This window comes from Gekko japonicus, unplaced genomic scaffold (genome assembly GCF_001447785.1).
Source record: "Gekko japonicus isolate JY-2015 unplaced genomic scaffold, Gekko_japonicus_V1.1 scaffold1338, whole genome shotgun sequence".
NCBI lineage: Eukaryota > Metazoa > Chordata > Lepidosauria > Squamata > Gekkonidae > Gekko > Gekko japonicus.
Genome location: NW_015173168.1, coordinates 364,657 through 386,744, shown reverse-complemented (window position 1 = coordinate 386,744; position 22,088 = coordinate 364,657). Strand labels below are relative to the sequence as shown.

The 22,088-nt window shown below is 47.5% G+C and overlaps 1 protein-coding gene across 1 annotated transcript in view; it reads left to right on the top strand.

Annotated features, from left to right (window-relative positions):
• The window catches only part of LRRK2 (leucine-rich repeat kinase 2), a 149,513-nt gene that overhangs the window by 4,584 nt on the left and 122,841 nt on the right, over window positions 1-22,088 (top strand). The window contains 3 exon segments of the mRNA XM_015422529.1: window positions 2,024-2,133; window positions 11,405-11,493; window positions 13,307-13,441. Of these exon segments, the coding sequence (XP_015278015.1) occupies window positions 2,024-2,133; window positions 11,405-11,493; window positions 13,307-13,441 (334 nt within the window).

Here is a 22,088-nt window from a genome sequence, read left to right as displayed (position 1 = left end):
AATAGACTACCTTTACCTTTACCTTGGCTGTCATCTTGCTTGCTATACATCATAGTATGCCGTCAGTCTTGGCTGTTAGATATATAGATAGGTATAACAGATTCTGGGAATTCCCAGCTTTCATTTGAAGGAAAGTAAGTTTAGCTTCTCTGTTGCCTTTACCTTTATATCTCTGCAAGGGAAGGAGGTAGAGACTTTTTTAAAAAAAGTGAAAGCTGAGAATTCAGAGAACCTGTTTCACACATTGTTACAACAATATATTGATATAATTATATTCCAGTACTAATTAATTTTTTTTTAAAAGTGTTGGTCATATGGAACAGAAATGGCTGTTGTGGGGGCCAGGGGAAATGGCTGCCATGTGGTCAGGAAGACCTGAATTTCTCCATCCATGCAGCAGCCATCCAGGGTCCACTGAACTGGATGAAGAATGGTCTATTATACATGGTCTATTATAGACTCTCTATTATAGGCTCCCTATTATAGGCCGCCGCCCCCCCACTATAGCATCACCGTCACGGTACCTTAAAGGATGCACTGACAAGGCCCTGAGGAAGAACCTGGAAATGTTTAGAAGATCTGATAAAGTCGTCTCCGTTTAGGCATAATATCATGGGATGTACCATCTGAACTGAGTTGCTTCATCTTGGATTCACGATACTAGTAATTGACTGAGCACCACTGTTTTAAATAATGTTGGATGTTTTTATTATGTACCATATGTTTTATTTATGGCTCGGTTTTTACCTTGCCCTTGTGAGCCGCCCTGAGCCTTTGGGGAGGGCGGGATACAAATATGAAAAATAAATAAATAAATATGATGGGGCAGTGCTGCAGAAACCTTTGTTATATGGATTCAAGAGTAAAATAAGTATTAGAGTAAGGGCAGTGATGAGTTCTTGTAATGATGAATATATTCAGCAAATGCCATACAACATCATGAACTTAAGGAAACCAGCCAGCTAGAAACATGATGCTGACTGAATTTTGTGGGTACAGGTGCTAATGCAGCAGAAACTCTTTACAGGTACCCATTAAATTGGGCTGCTAGTCAGTTTACAGCAGCCAGCCTAGGTTTAAGTGGATTGTGAATCGCTTCCTCGTGATTCTAGTACTACTTACAGCAGTACATTTCACAGAATGCAAAATGATCCCTGAATTTCTTCTGAAAATTCTGAATCAGTAAATGAAACCCTCCATCTTAGTACTCCAGTATTTTATGGATTATACAGGAGAGCTTTGTTTAAGAGAATAGAATAAGTTAATGATAGGTGAGAGAAAGTAGAGCAAAAATGAAATTGTATGTGTGCACACTATATGTGATTTTGTTGACTGGAATGGGATATAGGGACCATATCACCTTTGTCTTATCTGTACTCGTTTTTGGTTTATTTCCATGCCTTATTCAAGGTGCTGGGATTGACCTTTAAAGCTCTGTATGACTTGAGGGAAGCCTACATGCTCCCCTATGAACTTTCCCTGTTGATACAGGTGTTGCTTCGGGTGCCCCATTATCTGAGGCTAGACAGGTGGCAATCCAAGAAAGGGCCTTCTCAGTCATGGCACCCAAACAATGGAATCCCCTCCCCAAGCATACTTGACTCCCCCTCTGTCTTCTACCAGCAGATGAAGACTTTTTTGATTCATCTGGCATTCCCTGATTAACCCTCTTTCCTCTTTTTTTAAATGTTTTTTTTCAATTTTGTTATGGGGTGGCTTTAATGTTTTTAACTGTTTACTGCCATGAGGGCCCTAATTGGATTGAAAGGTGGAATAGAAATACTTTAAATAAATATTATATACACAAAAGAGCAGTTGCCCAGAGATTTCAAACTAGTATTCCAGTTCAAAACTCTCAAGCTAGCATGTAAATCTGAATTGTGGAATGACATGTTTTGTGAAGCTGAACTAACTCAGCCATCGATGTCGTTCATCCTAAATACTTTCTCGTTGGCAAGCTTCGGGAATGGGGGGGTATTATGCGTATTATGAAAAGTAGCTGTCTTTTTTTTGTGCTTTGCAGGTTGGCTGGTCACTTCTTTGCAAACTTATTGAAGTCTGTCCAGATGTGCTTCAAAAGCTAGCAGCTCCTCAAGGGGTGGGAAAGGAATGGGAAGTGCTTGGTGTTCACCAGTAAGTATATACTTGTGTTTCAGTACTGTGCATTTATATTGTAAAAATTGCATGGAATTTGTAACTCAGTGTTTCTACAAAAAAAAGATGTTCTTTACTAAGCTGACTGGTGTAGTTAATATTTAGCTTTAATTTGGATTGTCATCTGGCCTTGCGTTTACCTTCTATTAGTTCCATCGCCTGATGACGTGCTCTAATGGATCGCACAATCCAGTAACGGGGGTGGGGGAGGTACAGGGGGGAGTGTAGTTCAGAGAAGGAGTCTGAGGAATGGGCATGCTTGGATCTATTCTAATCTCCGACCCATCCTTGATATTGTGCCATGCCAGATCAATAAGGAACAAAACTGTGTCCCTTCAGGATGTAATAAAAATCGTGTGGTTTAGATCTGGCTTGCTTGACTGAGACCTGGGTGGGGCCTGATGAGGTTGTTCTGGCTCCGCTTGGTTTCTCAGTCCTTCATCATCCTCAAACAGGAGGAGAGGGGGTGGGGTGGTTATTCTCATCTGAGAGGGTTGCGTAGGGTTGCCAACCCCCCCCCCTGGTTTGCAGGGGTCCCCCGCTTTTGGGGGGCTTCTACCCACCGCCGGCCAACTGGCTGCCAAGGAAGCCCCGCCCCCCAAGCCCAACACCCACCGCTACCAATGATCCCTCTAAGCTGTGGAGTCCTGTGCGCAAAAGTTCTCCTTTGTGAGCTACTGGCATTAAAGTTGTGAGCGAGCCATTTGGCTACTGCATAAATTAGTTTGCTCTGGAGCTAAGACAAAAATGTGTGAGCTGGAGGCTGAAAAACTGTGAGCTAGCTCACACTAACTCAGCTTAGAGGGAACACTGACCACCATTCCCTCCCTTCTCTCTTGAGAAGGTCGGGCACGCGGGGAAATGCCAGCTCCCTGCAGTCAGGATGGGCCCGCCGCCACTGTTGTGTCTATGAGGATCGTCTGGCTTGCATGGCACACCCACATGTTCCCACCTCCCATTGTCTGCAACAAACACCAACACCTGGGATGCACACAATGGATGAGCTTTTTGGGAGGGAACCTGAGACAACATAGTGGTAAGACTGGGATCATAGCGTTGACATATGGAACTCCACTCAGTCCTTTGGTGCTAGGGGCGGCTTCTCAATCGGCATGGAAAGGGAAGCACCTGGAGGCTGGATGTGTCCAAGTGTTCCCGAGGGGCAGCTTCTGCCGCAGAGAGGGCACCTGGTGGGGTTTTGCCTCAACAGATGGGGTGATGGCTGTCCCAGTTGGAATGGCACGTATTTACAGGGAAAACACATGGTGGAACAGCCGACAAAGTTCCTTGCTTGCAGCTTGTTGGGCATTTGGCCGTCATGGACGCCTTATTTGCCACTCTGATGCTGCAAGGGGGACACCCCCGGGTGGCAGAATCCAGACCATCCGCATCTCATTTAGCATCTAGTCAGAACCGTCTTGTATCTGCAGACACACTTCATCAGCAGCATCAGGGCATTCTGCACCTGCAAGAGAAAGGTTAGGCCATCAGGTGGGGTTACTCAGGTTGGAGGGGCTTCCCAGCTGCCCGTGCATTTTGTGCAAGGGGGGTGCTGCCAACTGGCATGGCACACAGCCTTGTGCACTGGTGCCACCTTTGGCCCACTCCCCTGCAGCTGCCTTGGGCTGCCCCCAACACACTGAACTGCTTGATGTGCAGGATCCATGTGCATCTGGGGGAGTGCTCTTGGCACCCCCAGCTGCTGGGTTTGGGACCAGGAGATGCTGTGTCCAGTGTGGCTCAATGCGACTGTTGTTGGCCAAGGGGAGGAATGGGGTTTGGGAAAGGGGTGCCTTGTTTACCTTGTTTACCATGTTCCTGCATGGCTTCCCCTTGGGATCCAGGAGGACAAGCTGCTGTACCTCTGGGGCCTGAAATCTGGGAGAACTCATCCATGGAGTGTGGACTTTGCTGTCCCAGTGGTATATCCCCCCCAAGTGCTCTCCCAGCAGAGCTAGGTGCCCTGTCTGTGTTTTGCCTGCCACCAAGGTGTGTGTATGCTAGCTCTAAGTCCACACTGCAGGGAGCTGTCAGGCAGCATTCTATGCCACACACCCTTCCTCTGGAGTTGTGGGGCTACTTCCTGGAAACATTTATAGGGCTGGGTGTGCTGTCATTGGATGCCGGGGAAGGGCGGGGCCAGCATGGGAGGTGTGCTGATTGGGTGCGCACTTGGTTGATATCCTGGGTTCCTGAGGGCATGGCTGCAACTGGTTGGGAGGAAGTGAATTGGGACTTATCATGACTACCAATGGGCTGCACTGGAATTTTTGCTGGTGCAGTTTGGCACCTGTTTTGGGTGGTGTTCTTATGCTCAAACTGCTTTGGGAGCTGACTAGCTGGCAACATGCCCCTGGCATTCCCACATTTTTGCTGGTGTAGGAGTTCATGCTGTCACTCCCCTGGCATGTGGCTGCAGTGCAACTACATAGGTGAAAGTGCACCATGCCATTTGTGCCCTGCATTGGTGTAAACACCCCTTTCACCGGTGTAAATCAGAGTTATGCCAGTGTAGGGGACAGTTGGTTCCATATTCCCATTCCCCCCCCCCCTCCACAGGATTGCTCTGTCTATTTGTGATATGGCAACTTTCATTTAAATGTTTCACTAAAAGGCTAGGACATCAAGTATCACTCTCTACATAAAAGTAGTAGAGTGCTGGCTGACAGTGCCTGCCCACTTTTGTTTACCTTTGTAAGGGCAAAGGAACAATGCTGGGTCTGCCACTGCTGACAGCAAGCAACTGTTGCTTCCTCCTTCTGCTTCACAGTACAGGAAGATGAAGAGTTACGGGTGTCCTTTTGTTGTCAGAGGAGGGATGATGTGGTAGGTGCTTGCTGCTGTTAGAGCTGGGGCCTAATGCTGCCAAGCCTCTCATCCTGAGAGAGGTGAGCGAGTAGGTGATGGTGGCTCTTTTTCTTAGGCGCTATTGCTGCTCACTCTTCACCTGGTGGTGAGTGACAGAAGGGAATTGTTAGCTAAAGACAGTTGAGCTTCTGTGCATTCGCCTGTGTGGCTGCTCCTTGAGAACACTGGCTCCGTGTGCCTTCATTTGGGGAGGGGCTGTGGCTCAGTGGTAGAGCATCTGCTTGGCATGCAGATGATCCCAGGTTCAATCTCAAGTTAAAAGATCTGGCAGTAGGTGATGTGAAAGTCCTCTGCCTGAGATCCAGGAGAGACGCCGCCAGTCTGAGTAGACAATACTGACTTCAATGGACCAAGGGTCTGATTCAGTATCATTTATTTATTTATGAGTTTCGGCTTGTATTCCACCCTTCGCACAAGCAGGCTCAGAATGGATGACAGCAGCAAATCTACAATTTAATTTCTATTAAAACATTTCACAATAAATAGTTGAAGCAGTTAAAAACAAAGCTATAAACTAAAACCAAATAGCACTGCAGTTCAGCATAATAAAGCAGTTTCATGTATTCATGTGTGAACCAGGTGAGGAGATTGGGCCTTCCTCCCTTGGGAGATGCTTGTGTGCAGTTGCATAGAACATTTTCTTTTTCCTCCTCTGCTACAGAACAAAGAGAGGCAGCTGCTTACCACAGCTGGATGGTCAAATATAGGGTGTCGAGTCAGTGGGGGCACATTGTAATCAGCTTTGGGCCTTCCTGGTTCTTTGGGGTCCTGGCAGCTGCCCCATAGGCTCCTATACCTGCTCCCTCTAAGTTGTGGTGTCTTGTGAGCAAAAAAATCTACTTTGTGAGCTACTGGCATCAAAGTTGTGAGTGAGTAATTTGGCTATGGGGCATAAATTAGTTTGCTCTGGAGCCATCTTTTCTGAGCTAAGACAAAAATGTGTGAGCCAGAGGCTAAAAAACTGTGAGCTAGCTCACACTAACTCAGCTTAGAGGGAACACTGCCAGGCACGGCCTTATATTTTCACACCCTTGGAGCAAATGGTTGTGACTGTGAGCAGGGGTCCTTAAACAGTAAAGGGATACCTTGGAAGTTATTTATTTACAGAGGGTATTCTTTATAAATGGATAAATGCTCCTGAATTTAAATATAGTTGTTCTTCATTAACTTTTATATCTGATTTAGTCCCACCTAGCAAGGATTGGCAACAACTTCATTTGGTGGTTTGGATGCAGAGTCAAACTGAGGCTTGTGCTAAAGCACTCACTAACCACAAAAGGGGAAGGGATACAGCATCTCAGCATGTTGTATTCTTAACCCATGATTTGGTGTTACCTTTCAATAAGCCTTTTGAAGAGCCAAGGAATGCTTAGTTCTGGATTAGGCGTGGTGCTCTAGCACAGGGCGGGGCCAGAATAGGAAGTTTTTGAGAAATGGACTTTGTCATGTATATATACTAATGGGTTGATATGGTAAAAAAATGTGTGCAGATTTGGATAGTTAGTAGTTTTGATGACTTATTTCAGAGGCCACATCTTCGATTTCTGTCATGTAAAACTTCTTCCATTCTACCATTCATCAAAATTTCTTATGCTATAATGTAACTCACATGAGAAAGATACCTTTCCTCCTCAAAAACAGTGGGTTGTAGCCAGGGGTCTTGTTGTAGAAAAAGAGCTGCCGGAGCTCATTAGCATAACTCATTAGCATAACTTATTTGCATATGCCACGCCCCCTGACATCACCGGAAGTGACAGAAGGCCACACCCCCTGACATCACCGGAAGTGTGTCAGAAGGCCCGGCTACTTACCCTCCTGCTTCATCCTCATTCCCAAACGGAATGAGGATCGAAGCATAGGGCGGGGTAAAGAAGGGGCGGGGCTTCACCACGTGACCGCCCCGCCCCCTAGAGGTTCTCTTCCGGAGCTCCGTACCTGAGAGCTCCCCCCCGACTAGAGCCCTGGTTGTAGCTATGCTTTACTTTATTTCTGTACTGCATTTTTATCCTGACCTTCCTCTAAGGGGCTCAGGGCAGTATACATCAGACTCCCCTCTTCTGTTTCACCCTCACTACAATCGAGTGAGGTAGGTTAGGCTAAGAGACGGTGACTGGCCCAAGGTCCCCCAGCAAGCTTCACAGCAGGACTTGAACCTGGGTCTCCCAGATCTTAGTCTAACATGTTAACCACTATGCCAAACTGGCTATGTTAGTTTTCTTCTAGCATTGAAATGCACCAGTCCCTTTCACCTTCCATGCACAAAAGGAAAATATTCTGAAATGTTATGTTTATAGCCCTTTTTGTCTGTCCTGTATCCTGGTATGGATGCGAGACAATAAGGGATTTAAAATAAAACACTCACACACTGGAGAGCATGGGTGTGCTGCTGTGTAGTGATAAAACTCTCAGAAAATGCTTGTACCTTTGCGTGGAACAGAAATATCTCTTGTAGAAATGCAGTTCATGTCCACAGACCAATATATCCTTATTAACAACAGCATTATTGCTGCTTACAGCTGGTGACTGATAATGAAGTAACAACTTTCAAGAAGAGAAAAAAGGAAATTCTCTTTCTGTTTCCTGTTTCTTTCAGAATGTGGAGAAATATTTCTTCATATGTTTTGTCATAGCACTCAGTACAAAGAAGTTGAAGGGTTTCACTTCCATCTCTAAACAACTTTGGGGAAGGTAGATACAAGTAGAGAATTTCCAATTTTGTTCCTCAGTCTAAATGACCAACTCCATTGCCTTTTCTACATGCTGCATGTGGGGTTTTTTTTTTGTGCAAGTTGCTACCTACCCTTTGCTGCACTTGTTTATCTGTTTACAACATCCCACATTTCCTGACCCCGAACTGAGCTGCTCTTGTGTGATCTGCATAGCGTTGCCGGGTCTTATTGATGCACCGGCAGAATGGGAGGGAGCCTTCTGGGAGTGGGGCGGGGCTCCATGATGTAATGACATCACATGGAAGTGGCGTCATCACATTGCGGATGTTGCATCGCTACGCTCTGATTTGCCTTCAAATCAGAATTGCCTTCAACCCAGAGTTTTGCCCCAAAACCAGAGTGTCGTTGCACAATGTCCCAAAGTTATGATGTCACTTCCGGGGAACATCATCGCATCGAGGATGTTGCCCAGCAACATCACTGTTTGGAGGTGGGGTTTCCCCCACCGGCCAGTTGGCTGGCGGCAGGCAGAAGCCCCCCAAATTGGGGGATTCTCCTCCTGGACCTGGGGAATGGCAACCCCAGATCTGCATGATGTTCTAATGTTTTATTAAGTTAAGTATTCATCCTGGAAAGCAGGGAGATTCCACATGAATATATTAGTCAAATTGTAGAAAATCTACTGATAGATGTAGGTAAGTCTCCCAAGCTTAGCAGGTTATCTGTGTAACATAGGAGTGATAATTTCTGTTGATTATGTAGCATATCAGATCTAAAATTATGATTTTTGCAAAATCTTAAGAAGTTACTGATCAAAAGGTGGGTAATCGGCACTCACTTGATGCAAATGGTTAGTGACTTTAGGTATTTGGGGTTTGTCTTCAGGTCAGATTTATCTTGGTCTAAGAATATTCAGTATGTTAAACCTAAAACTGAACTGTTATTGTTAGCAGACCCAAGGGAGGCAGGCATGCAGGCTCAGCCTCTTCCCCAAAACTGGGTTCAGCCCAATGTCCAAACTACCACAAGAGCTGGGCAACTGCCCAATTCTTACTGAGGCTCCTATGACTGCAGCCAAGAAAGCAAGTCATCCCAGATACCGTGAAGTCCTGCCCCATTCAGAGAAGTACATGCCCCATCCTCTCGAAAGAGCGCTACATGCCAAAAACAAATGTCCAGATGCTGTATGATGGAACTACCTGCTGCCTTGTTCAGTTTTTTCCTTTCCAGGTTAATCTTGTTCAGGAAAGGGCCCAGCACCCTGTGCGCCGTTCTTGCTGCTCTAAACAGAAGAGCTGATTGTCCAGAAGGTGGGAAGCTACGGTCTGTCAATTGCCCTCCAAGGCCAAAGCAAGGTCCACACCTTTTCTGCTGGGTAGACCATTCTTGCCCAGCTGGATAATAAGTGCATCCAGGGGGGCACAGCAGGCTATGTGTCTGACAGTTGGGACCAAGGCCTCCCAGTGCAATCCTGGGTCCAGTGCAGGAGATCGTGAGATGATCCTGCAGTCCCCAGCTGGGCGATGATGCATAGGTCCTAGCCCAATGCACAATGCTCTGGCCCCCGATCCAGACCAATCTAAGCTGCTTTGCTGGGACTGAAAGAAGAGTTAGCAAGCAGACTCGGTGGGGGGGATGTAGGCACTGAAAGTGGAGAACTTCCAGTGACCAATGGCACCTATACAAAAGAAGTGCATCCCAAAGTCCCCTGGGGGGGGAGCCCTAGGGCAGCCAGGCTAGCTTGCATGATGCTAATGAACTGGAACTTTGTAAGGAAAGTCCTGTCAGTATGAATGAGGACCTGAAATGGGGGGCTTGTGGGCTAGGTACTCCTTTGTGGCCCGGAGTGGGCATGGCTGATCCCCAAGGGCAGGAGGGAAATTCACCATGGCATCATGCCCTCTTTGGTCTTTCTTGGACTGCCGCAAGACCTGGCAGAGCGCAGGCCCCAATGTGTTGGAGGGCCCAGCCTGCACAATCCCAGTGCAAGGTGGAGACTAATTCACTGCTGCAGAAGACCCTGTAGAAAGCAAGTGTGAAGGTGATAATCGAATGGATACCTCATTGAATTCTGACAGGAAGTTGAGCCAAACTTGGAGTTCAGCCTTCATGCCCTTTGTGACCCTGATACGATGGAATGGAGAGGTAACCCCAGCAGTGGAAATCGCAAGGTGGGCACAGAAGGCTCGGTCCAGTGACACCACCCTACAGGCACAATTGAGGTGCCCCAAGAGTGCCTTGAGCTCCTTCCATATGTGCTTCTTGCTAGAGAGAGTTTGAGCAGTAAGGGTTCTTAAGGTGGGCACCTTGTTGTCTGGCAGGAAGAAAGTGTTGTGGACAGAAACAAGTAGGATCCCCAGGTAAGCCAGCTGAGTGGCCAGCCTGTCAGTTTTATCCCGTGCTAATTTGTTATTTAACATCTATATGCACCCCCTTGTCCAGCTGATCCAGGGAGTTGGGCTGGGTTGTCACCAGTACGCTGATAGCACCAGCTGTATCTGTTGATGGATGGCCAGCCAGATGCTGCCCCAGATGTTTTGGCCAGGGCTTTGGAGGCTGCTGCTGGCTGGTTGAAGCAGAGTGAGCTGAAATTGAATCCATCAAAGATGGTGGTCCTGTGCTTGAGCCATGGGGGTGGAGTTGGGAATCCAGTTCCCAACCCTTATTACGGTTCTGCGGGGCCTGCAAAACAGAGATGTTCCACAAGGCCTATGGTTGGGGCGGTGGGTGTCTAACATCGGTCTCCCCTGCTCTACCTAGTATCATCTACTTGTTGGTTGTGGTTAGCTCACTGTCAGGACACAATGGGTCTCATCAAAATATTTCTAGAAGCTTCTTTAAAAGGTCCCAAACCCAATTCATATTTAAGCTCTAGTTATGTGAAGCCCAGACCTGGATGGCCCAGGCTAGTCAAATTTAATCAGATCTTGGAAGCTAAGCAGGGTCAGCCCCGGTTAGTAATTGGATGGGAGACCTCCCAAGGAAGTCCAGGGTCGCTACGCAGAGGTAGGCAACGACACACCACCTCGGAACATCTCTTGCCTCGAAAACCATACGGGGTCTCCGTAAGTCAGCTGTGACTTGATAGCACTTTTCCACCACCACCACCGCTTATATGCAAGCTGAGATGCACATATCCAGGAAATCTAGGGTTGTTACACTGATAAAGAAAAAGTAAAAATGCTGAGATGTTGATGCTACTGCAAAACTGTGGTAACATTTAGTTAAATGAAAGTGTTCCTTAAGGCACCCTGGTGGAAGAATGAGAAGTTGGGCATACAATGAAAAATAAATACATGAATTTTAGAGTTTGCAGGCCCAGATTTAATTACTACGGCCTAATCCAGGAAGTGAGTTTTGTGTGCAGGAGGACCTACTGTAGGCATACATCTGAATGAGTGTGCATCCACATTGTGATGCTCATTTGGGCCCTATTAAGCTGGCATATTGCATCTTACTTTATGGAAATAAAACATCCATTTGCGGTCACCAAGTATCACACATGGCAAGAGTTTTATAAAGGTCTCTGTATATATGTTGCTATTTGATTAGCCTGTCTACTTTAAAATGAAAGGTAAATATTTGTCCATTTCTTTATTTCATTAAAACGTTGGGTTTTTAAGAATATAACTTTGCAGCAGATTTGAAAATATGCCCATTTTGCATGTACTGAACTGGCATGAAGCTTATTTTTTTCCTTCTCTCATCTTTAGACAGATTCTTAAAATGCTTAAGCTCCACCATGTGAACGTACACCTTTCAGTAGTTGGACTAAAAGCACTGAATCTGCTTCTTACTTCAGGTATCAACTTTTATGACTTGTATAGCTCCTGAAATGTGTGGTATAGAGTAACACTAGACCTGGGAGCACCAGGTTCAAATGCCCACTCTGCTGTGAAAGCTTGCTGGGTGACCCTGGACCAGTCACACACTCTCTGCCTAACCTACCTCACAGGGTTGTTGTGAGGATATAATGGAGAAGAGAGCGATGTGGGCTGCTTTGGATCCCTGTTGGGGAGAAAAGCAGGGTATAAATGAAGTAAATAAAATAAAGTTTAGAAACCTGCATATAAAATTGCAAGCTTTCATCGAGTATTACATTTTCCTCAACATTTCAGCATTTAGAACATGTTTAAGGTTGAGGGGAAATGCTTGACTCAGTGGTGGTGGTCTTGATTTATTTTTATTGGTTAAAATTTTTTCTTTGAAAAATTTCTGTGGTTTATTGCAGCGCAAGACATAACTAAATAAAAAGAGGGACTCTGTGTGTGTGTGTGTGTGTGCACCCTACTCCTATATCTTGATTTTGGTTTACCAAACTCAGCAGTTGACAAAATGTATTCACTCGTATGTAATTCAGTCTCCTGCATTTTTTAAAAAAATAAACATTGGCAGCCTTGGGAAATGGAATGTATGAGCTGGATTGAGGTTCTGTAGGAGGGAGGCTTAACCATTTCCTTCTGAGTCATTTTTCTGATAGATTGTACTTGTATGCTTTCCCTCAGGGAGCAACAGTCCTTCTAAAGCAGATATTCTCTTTTCTTAGCCCATTGATTTCATTGGATTAGGAGGGTATAAGTTTAGAATTGCATTGCAAGTGATTTAAACTGTGATGCTCATGCAAGGGAAAGGACCTCTCCACCTCTCCCCCTGCCCCACAAAGCCAGTTAGCAGTTTGAAAAACTTAGAAGAACCAGTTACAGATGCCCCACTGTCATCTCTAGCTGGGCCTTTAAATTGTTGTTTCCTTGAAGACCACAGGCTTTTTCTATGGCTTGTTTATACATCTAGAGAGAGGAGGGTCTTCATTTGAATCCTACATGACGCATTGTCATGTTATATAAAACTACTGTCAGAGGTCGATTCAGGGGGATCGCGGGGGATCGCAGTTCCCCTGGGTGAGGTGCGGGGGGCAGGGCACATGACGAAGCCCCGCCCCCTGCTTCCGGCTGCCCCACTTTCGGCCCTCATTCAGCCAGGAGGAGGCAGGAGAAGAGGGAGGGTAAGTTGCTTCCTCCCCGCCTCTCCCCACCCCTGCTTGCCTGGGGCCAGGGAGGGCCTTGGCGGGGCTTCCTTGCACTCCCGCCAGCCTTGCAGGTCCACCGCCGGGCCCTTGATGTCAGGGGGTGTGGCATATGCTAATGAGTTATGCTAATGAGTTCCCCTAGCTCTTTTTCTACGAAACGACCCCTGACTACTGTACAAAGAGTGTTCCAAGCAACAGCCTGGTGCTGTTAAATTTACTGTGTGATGTAGCCAGAAGTGGAGTGATGTCAAATGTTCACATCTGTTACTTTCCTAAGCTACTGCCTTTGAGAATCTTAACGTTAGTAATAGATTCTGCTGAGTACTTAAGGTTAAGGAAGAATGCATCTGGGGTACCTAGGTCAGGCTGTTATTCTAAGGCATGCCTGGTAATAAATCCTCCCATATATAATGTTCCCAATCCAAATGTGTGGCTACTTTTTCCTTTTAAAAATTTTAACCCTGAAGGCAGATGGACATAGTCTTGTTGGGACAGAATGTTGTAACCTTTAACAGTGAACTGTGATTTCAGAAGGAGCTAAATATTTATTATACAAAAATATCCTGAAAAATGTGTCCTTTGTTTGTAGATGAAATAACACTCCTTCTCTTGGAAGAGGGGACTGATGTGTTTTTGCTGGTATTTGATGCCATGGACACCTTTTCTGATAATGAAGAGATCCAGACATATGGATGCCAAGCTTTGCATATGCTGCTAGAAAAAGGTAGATATTGTTGCTTCTCCTGGTGCAGCAGGAGAGAGGTTTGTAGGGTAAAGTGCCCAGGGAGAAAACGTTCCACAATTAAACCCTGGAATGAAGAATTTTCTGTTTCTCATTTCTCGAGCATTGTCTTTTGCTGCCTCAAGCAATAAAGTAGCAGAAGTCAATTTTTTAAAAAGCAGGTATAGAAGGGCTGCAGCACTTTGTGAGGGCACAGTGAGAAGCATGATTTTGATTGTGAAACAAATTTCCTGAAATTATCTGAATAGCATGGGATCCAAATAGCCTTGCAATCTGTCTTGGGTTGACTTAACTGCAGGGTTGTGTGGATTTCAAGACAATCCATTAGTATGGGAGTGGAAAATTAAACTCTACAAACTAAGGGCTAATTCACATGTTACAAAGTTCACACGGCAGAGACATGGTCTAGGAATTTAATTCCCAGGTTTGTGGGAGCCTAATTCAAATTGGGACTGTGGTGTGAAGGGAGAAGGGCTCAAGTCTTTCCACGTGTTGTTTCCCAACCCTGAAGCAGTACTGGGAAGCTGCTGTTTGCCCCTTGGGAGACTTGCATGTAGCCATCAGTACATGAAAGTTTTACCCAATGGGGCAAATGACAGATCTCTGGAACTATTTCAGGATGGTGGAAATGGGGGTTAGCTTAACTTCCCTCTCCTGATACATTCCAGTCTCAATGCCAATGGGTGCCTGGGAATTAAGTTCCTAGCATGGAATTGCCAGATCACATTTCTGCCATGTAGCGACTTTTTCTCTCCTTCCAGTACACTTAGAGTTGCCAACAGCCCCTTTTTTAAAAAGTCCTGTCTCTTTTACAGAAGCTTACTAGGAAGTTGTGTACCCTGTACCACGCAGGGTTTCAGCTGCCCATTTCCACATATTAAGCCTCTGTTAAAGGGGCAAGACATCATTCAAGATTGTTGGCAACAGGGCTATTTTGGGGTAGGAATGCACACAAACGGAGTTTCGGCTGGCTTCAGAGTTGGCCACGCCCACTACAGCCAAAACCTCTGCGTGCATGGCTACAGAGGGAAGGCCTGGAGAGCGACCCCCCCCCGCAACTCTGAGGTGGGTGGGCCAGGGGGGCCCTGGAAGGGCCAGCTTGCCCGGGCTCCCCGCAGCCATGTGACGCCCGCGCAAGCCAAGAGAAGGCATGAGGGTGTGGCCTAATGTGCTAATGAGTTGTGCTGTCATGGGTGTGGCCTGATATGCTAATGGGTTTTGCTGTTGGGTGTGGCCTGAAATGCTAATGAGTTCCTGCTGGGCTTTTTCTACAAAAAAGGCCCTGGTTGGCAACTATTATGTGCAATCCTTGTTTCAACCAACTCTAGCAAATTGGCATGTCAGGGAGCTGGTTACCACATGGCACAGTGGCCTTGTAGTTGCCTCTAGTGGTGCTTTGTTCCTGGCTGGGCGATCAGAATCTTTTCATTATAGTGTTTAGGCAGATTTTAAATTTGCTGCCTCTCTGTAAGTTGTTTTCTAGTGACCATCATTCTTCAACTAATAAGAGAGTCTGTTCCTGATTTATTAGCTCTCAGTGACTGAAGTACAACATGCTTCAAAGGAAAACTAGGTTCTCTTTTCTAAATGTCATTCTTGATATTGAGTGCTTTTATAGTAAAGCAAACTCCATCCTGCAACTCCCCTTTGAAAAGCGTTTTCCCCATACAATAATCCTGTAAAAGAGAGGGAAATGGCAAATGTGTTTGAGAATTTCCCAGTGCTCTACAGGTTAGTTTATGTGTTGCTAAATTATATATTCCTTCAGGTTCAATGGCACAAATCCTTTCCTTTGGCCTGATTGAGCTTTGTATAATTCTACTTCCCACCCTTTTGTGTATTGAAGAGGCAGGAGACGATGGTCAAATGAAAGAAGGTTTATTCAAAGCATTGCTCAGCTCCGGACTGGACAGCTCTGATAAGAGCGGCACTCAAACTTATACAATTTCAACAGTGAACGATATACAGTGTAACTATGTACAGCAGGTCTGATTGGACCTAAGCAGCGTTCTGCAATTGGTTACCTTAGGTGGCTTCAGGACCAATGGATGGTCTTTATTAGGCAGCCAATAGAAAAGGGAGAACTAGGATACCAGAGGCAAATTCACATCATAAACCAGCATAACATTAAACCCAATACACACCCCATTTTGTGAAGAGTAATGTCAAGCCCACAAAAGCAAACAAAGGTCATAGGTGTATTTCTCATTCACACACAGAGCCAACAAATGAGAGCTAACAGCCCAACCATGTTGTGTTGTAATACCAGCCTGCATACTTAAATTTGACAAACATTGACATTCAGAACAGGAAATAACTTCATAACTGACAGTATGAAGCTGACAGACAGTATGAGGGGCTTTGCCACTTTGATCAGCTATCTTGCTTTTTTTAAAAAAGCACCTCAGTTCTAAGAGACTGATGAACATTGTGAAGACTTCATTTTAGAGAGAAATGGTAGAGACCATATTATATCTTGCTTGTTGTCTCCTTGATATGCTGCCTTCTTGTTTACTCAGACTGTAGCTTAAGTATTTCATAATATGCTGCAGCAAAGCTCTGGCAAGGTCCATAAAATCTGTGTGAGAATTTTATCTTGATGTGTAGAGTTGCCAACCTCCAGGTGTGGCCTGAAGACCTCCCAAATTAACAACTGATTTCCAGGTGGGCAGCTGCGTTGGTCTGAAGCAGTAGAACAAATTTAGAGTTCAGTAACACCTTTAAGGCCAACAAAGGTTTGTTCAAGGTATGAGCTTTCGTGTGCGTGTACCCTTTTTCAAATACACTGGAATAGAAGGTAAGAGTTCAAACTTACAGAGAGAGGCTGAACAGCAAATTCAGGGCTATTTTTGGGCAGGAACGCACAGGAATGGAGTTCAGGCTGGCTCCTGAGTTGGCCACGCCCAGAAGGAACTCATTAGCATAATAGGCCACACCCAACAGCAGAAACTCATTAGGATTGGCTACATTAGGAGTGTGTGGCCTAACATGCAAAGAAGTTCCTGCTACAAAAAAAAGCTCTGGGTTTTGACAACAAATAAGTTAAACAGAATAAGAAGCAAAAGGTTTGTGTGGCTGGATGACCACACTTCTGGTAACATGTGGGTGTGGCCTAATATACTAATGAGTGGTGCTGTCAGTGTAATGTATTGAAACGATTACATGAATCACCTCATAGGACTCCCATGTTAAGCTTCGAGCCAGGCCAGGGCTCCTCTGAGCGAACTTCCTATTGGTCGCTTCGTAACAGCGACCAATCAGAACGATACCATTCCCTAGGAGGGAAAGACTCCCATTGGTCCTTAACTAAGCAATCTCATTGGTTGTTAATTGTAAATAGGCGTGGCTACATTAGCCCGGTTATGTTTAAAAGGAGCATAAGCTCCCACTGTTTTCTGTTCTGGTTTCTTACTGAGTTAGTGCTTGCTCGTTACTTCCAATAAAGCTGAATCACTTGCTGAATCACTCTAAGAGTCCTTTGTTAGCGCGATCTAACAATTGGCGACGAAGGTGGGATGTTAGAGCAGGTAGGCAGCCCTGCGGACATCCACACTTCGGACTCGGAAGAAAGCGAGCAGAGCACAGCAGCCGATCCGGCGGAGGCGCCACCAGCTCCGGTGCCCAAGTCTCCCACGATGGCTGGAAGCCAGAAGTTCGAGTGCTTCGAACCCTCCTCAGAAGACTGGGACTCCTACCTATCCAGGTTCGAGTTCCATCTGGAGACACACGACATTACAGACGAGGCCAAGAAACGGGCGTGCCTCCTGAGTTCCTGCGGGAAGGGGACCTTCGACATAGCCAGGTCGTTGGTGGCCCCAACTGATATAAAGACTGTCACTTACGCTGACATCACTGAGAAGCTTAAGGCTCACTATTCTCCACAACCGTCGGAGATCGCCTGCCGGCACGCTTTTTACAAGCGGAACCAGGCCGGAGGCGAGACCATCGCAGATTTCGTGGCGGCCCTTCGCAAAGCCGCACGACCATGTAATTTCCACAACGTGGAGGAAGCCCTCAGAGACCGTCTCGTCTGCGGTCTCAAAGATGAAAGGCTGCAACAGAGGCTGTTCGCCCGCACCACCCTGACCTGGGCAGTGGCCTACGAAGAGGCCGTGGCCGCGGAAGCAGCGGAGAAGTCCACGAAGGAGGTCCGCCAGCGGGTGGCAGAGCCCAGTATACACGCTCAACGAGACAGCGAGGGCGAAGACGCGGATGATGACGTCAACGCGGTTCGAGGCAAGCGGACCCCAGCGAAGACTACCAACGTCAAGCCTTGCTCCGGTTGTGGCGGGAAACACCAGCGCGACTCCTGTTGGGCTCGTGATGTCGACTGCAGAGCGTGTGGGCGGCGTGGTCATCTGGCCAGAGTCTGCAGATCAGCAAAGAAGGATCCCTCAACTAACAACCGGTCAGCGCAGAGGGGCACTCCAGTCAGCACCCAAGGCAAGACCCGTTCCTCAGCATCGGAAGCAAGCTGCCAGTTGACGGCGACCTTGTCGAGCGCATCGGCCGTAAATCGCACCAGCAGCCAGGGCAAGATCACCGTGACTCCACTCCTCGACGGCCGACCCTGTACAATGGAGGTGGACTCAGGATCGTCCGTGACGGTGATTTCTGCCGCGTCCTGGCGCCAGTTGTTCCCGAACCGAAGCCGGCGGCGGCTCCAGCCTGCGGGAACCAGAGTGTCCGACTTCCAGGGCAACCGAATTCCCTTGGCCGGACGGGACTCTGTTACTGTTGAGTATAAGGGGAAATGTGTTAAACTGTCATTCCTGATTGCAGAGGGAGACCGGGTTAACCTGCTAGGGTTAGATTGGTTTGAGCCATTGGGCATTGGTATTTCTGGGATTAACAGGATGTCTGAAAATAAATGGGGCATGCTGTACGACCTGTTCCCTGATGTATTTGCCGAAGGGTTGGGGAGGTACAAGGGCCCCCCGGTTGCGTTTGACTTAGATCCGTCAGTCAAACCTATTAGGTTGAAGTATCGGAAAGTACCTGTGTCTCTCAAACATAAGGTGGAAAAAGAGATTGACAAACTAGTTGAGCAAGGGGTTTTAGAGCCAGTACCATACAGCAAATGGGAGACCCCGATCGTAACCCCTGTCAAATCAGATGGGTCCATACGACTATGCGCCGATTACAAATGTACGATTAACAAGGCGCTGCAGCAACATTCGTACCCGGTCCCGGTAATAAGCCACATTTTGGCTTCCCTGGGGGGTGGCAAGATTTTCGCCAAATTTGACCTGGCCCAGGCATACCAGCAGTTGCCTGTCACCCCGGAGGCTGCCGAGGCCCAAACAATTGTAACCCACCAAGGGGCTTTTAAAGTGAACAGGCTGCAATTCGGGGTCAACGTAGCACCTGGGATTTTTCAGGGCCTCATGGAACGTCTACTAAGGGGGGTACCTGGCACAGTGCCCTATTTTGACGACGTGCTGATTGCGGGCGGGTCTGAACAGGAACTACTGGACCGGGTTAAAGAGGTCCTCAGGCGTTTTCAAAATGCCGGTCTCAGAGTTAAGCGCTCAAAATGCACGCTCGGGGTGGAAAGTGTGGACTTCCTGGGGTTTCGCATTGACGCAGAGGGAGTCCACCCCACGGATGAGAAGGTATCTGCAATCCAAAACGCCCCCAGGCCGGTGAGTAAGAAGGAGCTCCAATCCTTTTTAGGACTCCTGAATTTTTATCATGCGTTTTTACCGCATAAGGCATCAGTGGCGGCCCCTTTGCACGCGCTTTTGCACAAGGAGGCAAAATGGAAGTGGGGGCAGGCCGAGGAAAAGGCTTTTGTGGGAGTCAAGGAGCTGCTGACATCTAATGCCGTACTCACGCATTATGATGAACACAAGCTCCTGGTGTTAGCTGCTGACGCTTCACCTTTTGGAGTAGGCGCAGTTTTAAGCCATCTGATGCCTGATGGGAGCGAAGCGCCTATCGCTTTTTATTCTAGATCACTATCTGCGGCAGAGCGGAACTATGCCCAGATAGACAAGGAGGGTCTGGCGTTGGTAGCGGCTGTCAAAAAGTTCCATGATTTTATTTTTGGCAGACGATTTTTGCTGGTCACTGACCACAAGCCGCTACTGGGGATTTTTGCGCCCGATAAGCAATTGCCAAACATCATGTCCCCACGCATGCTTAGATGGGCGATATTTTTGCAGGCTTATGATTTTGACTTAGAGCACCGGCCTGGGAAAGCGATTGGGCATGCGGATGCCCTCAGCCGGTGCCCGGTGCCGGACATTGGCGCAGACCCTGCCCCCGCCTGTGAGGTCTTGGCAATTGAGGAGCTTCCTCGACCCCCGGTATCATCCAGGGACATTGCAGCACACACGGCCAAGGATAGCGTGCTGTCCCGAGTATTAAACTGGGTTTGGAGGGGGTGGCCGGTTGGAAGCGTTGAACCGGAGTTCGGCCCTTACAAAAGCCGTCAAAATGAACTATCCATTTCTAAGGGCTGTGTATTATGGGGGAACAGGGTGGTGGTTCCTGACAAACTCAGGACGAGAGTGTTAGAGTCGCTGCACGAGGGTCACCCCGGTATGGTACACACCAAAGCGTTGGCCAGAGGGTATGTCTGGTGGCCGGGGCTGGACAAAGAGATCGAAGAATGGGTACGAGGGTGTCCCAAATGCCAGCAAGTCAGACCCGATCCCCCACAAGCTACACCCCAAGGCTGGGAGTCATCTGGTAAACCCTGGGCCAGATTGCATATAGATTTTGCTGGCCCTCTCCAAGGGCAAATGTTCCTAATTGTGGTGGACGCTATGTCCAAATGGCTGGAGGTCGTGCATATGAAATCGACCACATCACTTGCTGTGATCCATGCGCTCCGCCGACTTTTTGCCACCCACGGGTTGCCTGACGTCATCGTCAGTGACAACGGGCCTCAATTTGTGTCTGAGGAATTTAGGCTCTTCCTCACGAGTAATGGCATACGCCAAATGACTTCGGCCCCTTTCCATCCGGCATCTAATGGCCAAGCCGAACGGATGGTCAGGACGGCCAAAGAGGCCCTGGGTAAAATGGACGAAGGGGACTGGAGCCAGAGGCTGGGCTCCTTTCTTTTGCTGCAGCACACCACCCCCTGTAGTGCTACAGGCCGTAGTCCGGCCGAATTGTTAATGGGGCGGAGACTCACGACCCGTTTGAACCGAATGCACCCAGACCTCACTGAAGAGCAATCCGAGCGTACCACGGCGCAACCGAAGGTGCGCATGTTTGAAAAAGGGGACAAGGTTTTCGCACGAAATTATGCAAACGGGCACTTATGGCTTCCTGGGGTTATATCCGACTCTGTGGGTACTCGAATGTATGTGGTGCAGTTAGCTGACGGTCGAATATGGCGGCGCCACATAGATCAGTTAAGGAGACGTTGGGCTAGGGACAGCGCTGACTCTCCGACGGCTGAATCCCCTGATGTCGAGTGGACACCCCCAGAGCAGGCGGTGAGTACCGAAAGGCCCGGTACTGTCCCCGAGTCAGGGCAGAACCCTGTGTGCGGGGCTGAAATCCCAGTCGAGTCTGTGCCTGATCCAGGCTGTAGTGAACCCCACTCTGACCCACAACCTTGTCTGCCCATGGAGCCTGCACCGCTCCGCAGGTCCCAGCGTTCGCGGCAAATGCCGACTTATCTGAAGGACTATGAGTGTAAATACTGTTGGAATAACTGATGTACAAAGGTTGATTGCATGTTTGTAAATAATAAAACAATTGGGATGATGGCTTAACTTAGGGGGGAGGAATTGTAATGTATTGAAATGATTACATGAATCACCTCATAGGACTCCCATGTTAAGCTTCGAGCCAGACCAGGGCTCCTCTGAGCGAACTTCCTATTGGTCGCTTCGTAACAGCGACCAATCAGAACGATACCATTCCCTAGGAGGGAAAGACTCCCATTGGTCTTTATTCTAGCAATCTCATTGGTTGTTATTTGTAAATAGGCGTGGCTACATTAGCCCGGTTATGTTTAAAAGGAGCATAAGCTCCCACTGTTTTCTGTTCTGGTTTCTTACTGAGTTAGTGCTTGTTCGTTACTTCTAAATAAAGCTGAATCACTTGCTGAATCACTCTACGGTTCCTTTGTTAGCGCGATCTAACACTTAACCCACAGGGGTCTTCAGTTTTGTTCAGCTGGTGAGCAATGCTCCCTCTACGCTGTGGAGTCTTGTGAGCAAAGATTCTACTTTGTGAGCTACCGGCATTAAAGTTGTGAGGGAGCGATTTGGCTACTGCAGAAATTAGTTCGCTCCGGAGCCATCCCTTCCTGGGCTAAGGCAAAAAATGTGCAAGCTGGAGGCTAAAAAAACTGTGAGCTAGCTTACACTAACTCAGCTTAGAGTGAATGCTGCTTGTGAGTGCTTCTGGGATTTTGAGAACAGGCTCCACCATAAAAGGGCTGCTGTGGTGGCCTGGATGAATCACAAAAGGGTGGGAGGTGGCAAGTTAAGCATCTTCCTACAATGGAGGCACCTGTGACAGAAAAAAAGGAGGAGATTGTTTTGTACCTGGCCCTTCACAACCCGAAGGAGTCTCAGAGCGGCTTACAATCTCCTTTCCCTTTCCCTTCCCCTTCCCCTCCCCACAACAGACACCCTGTGAGGTAGGTGAGGCTGAGAGA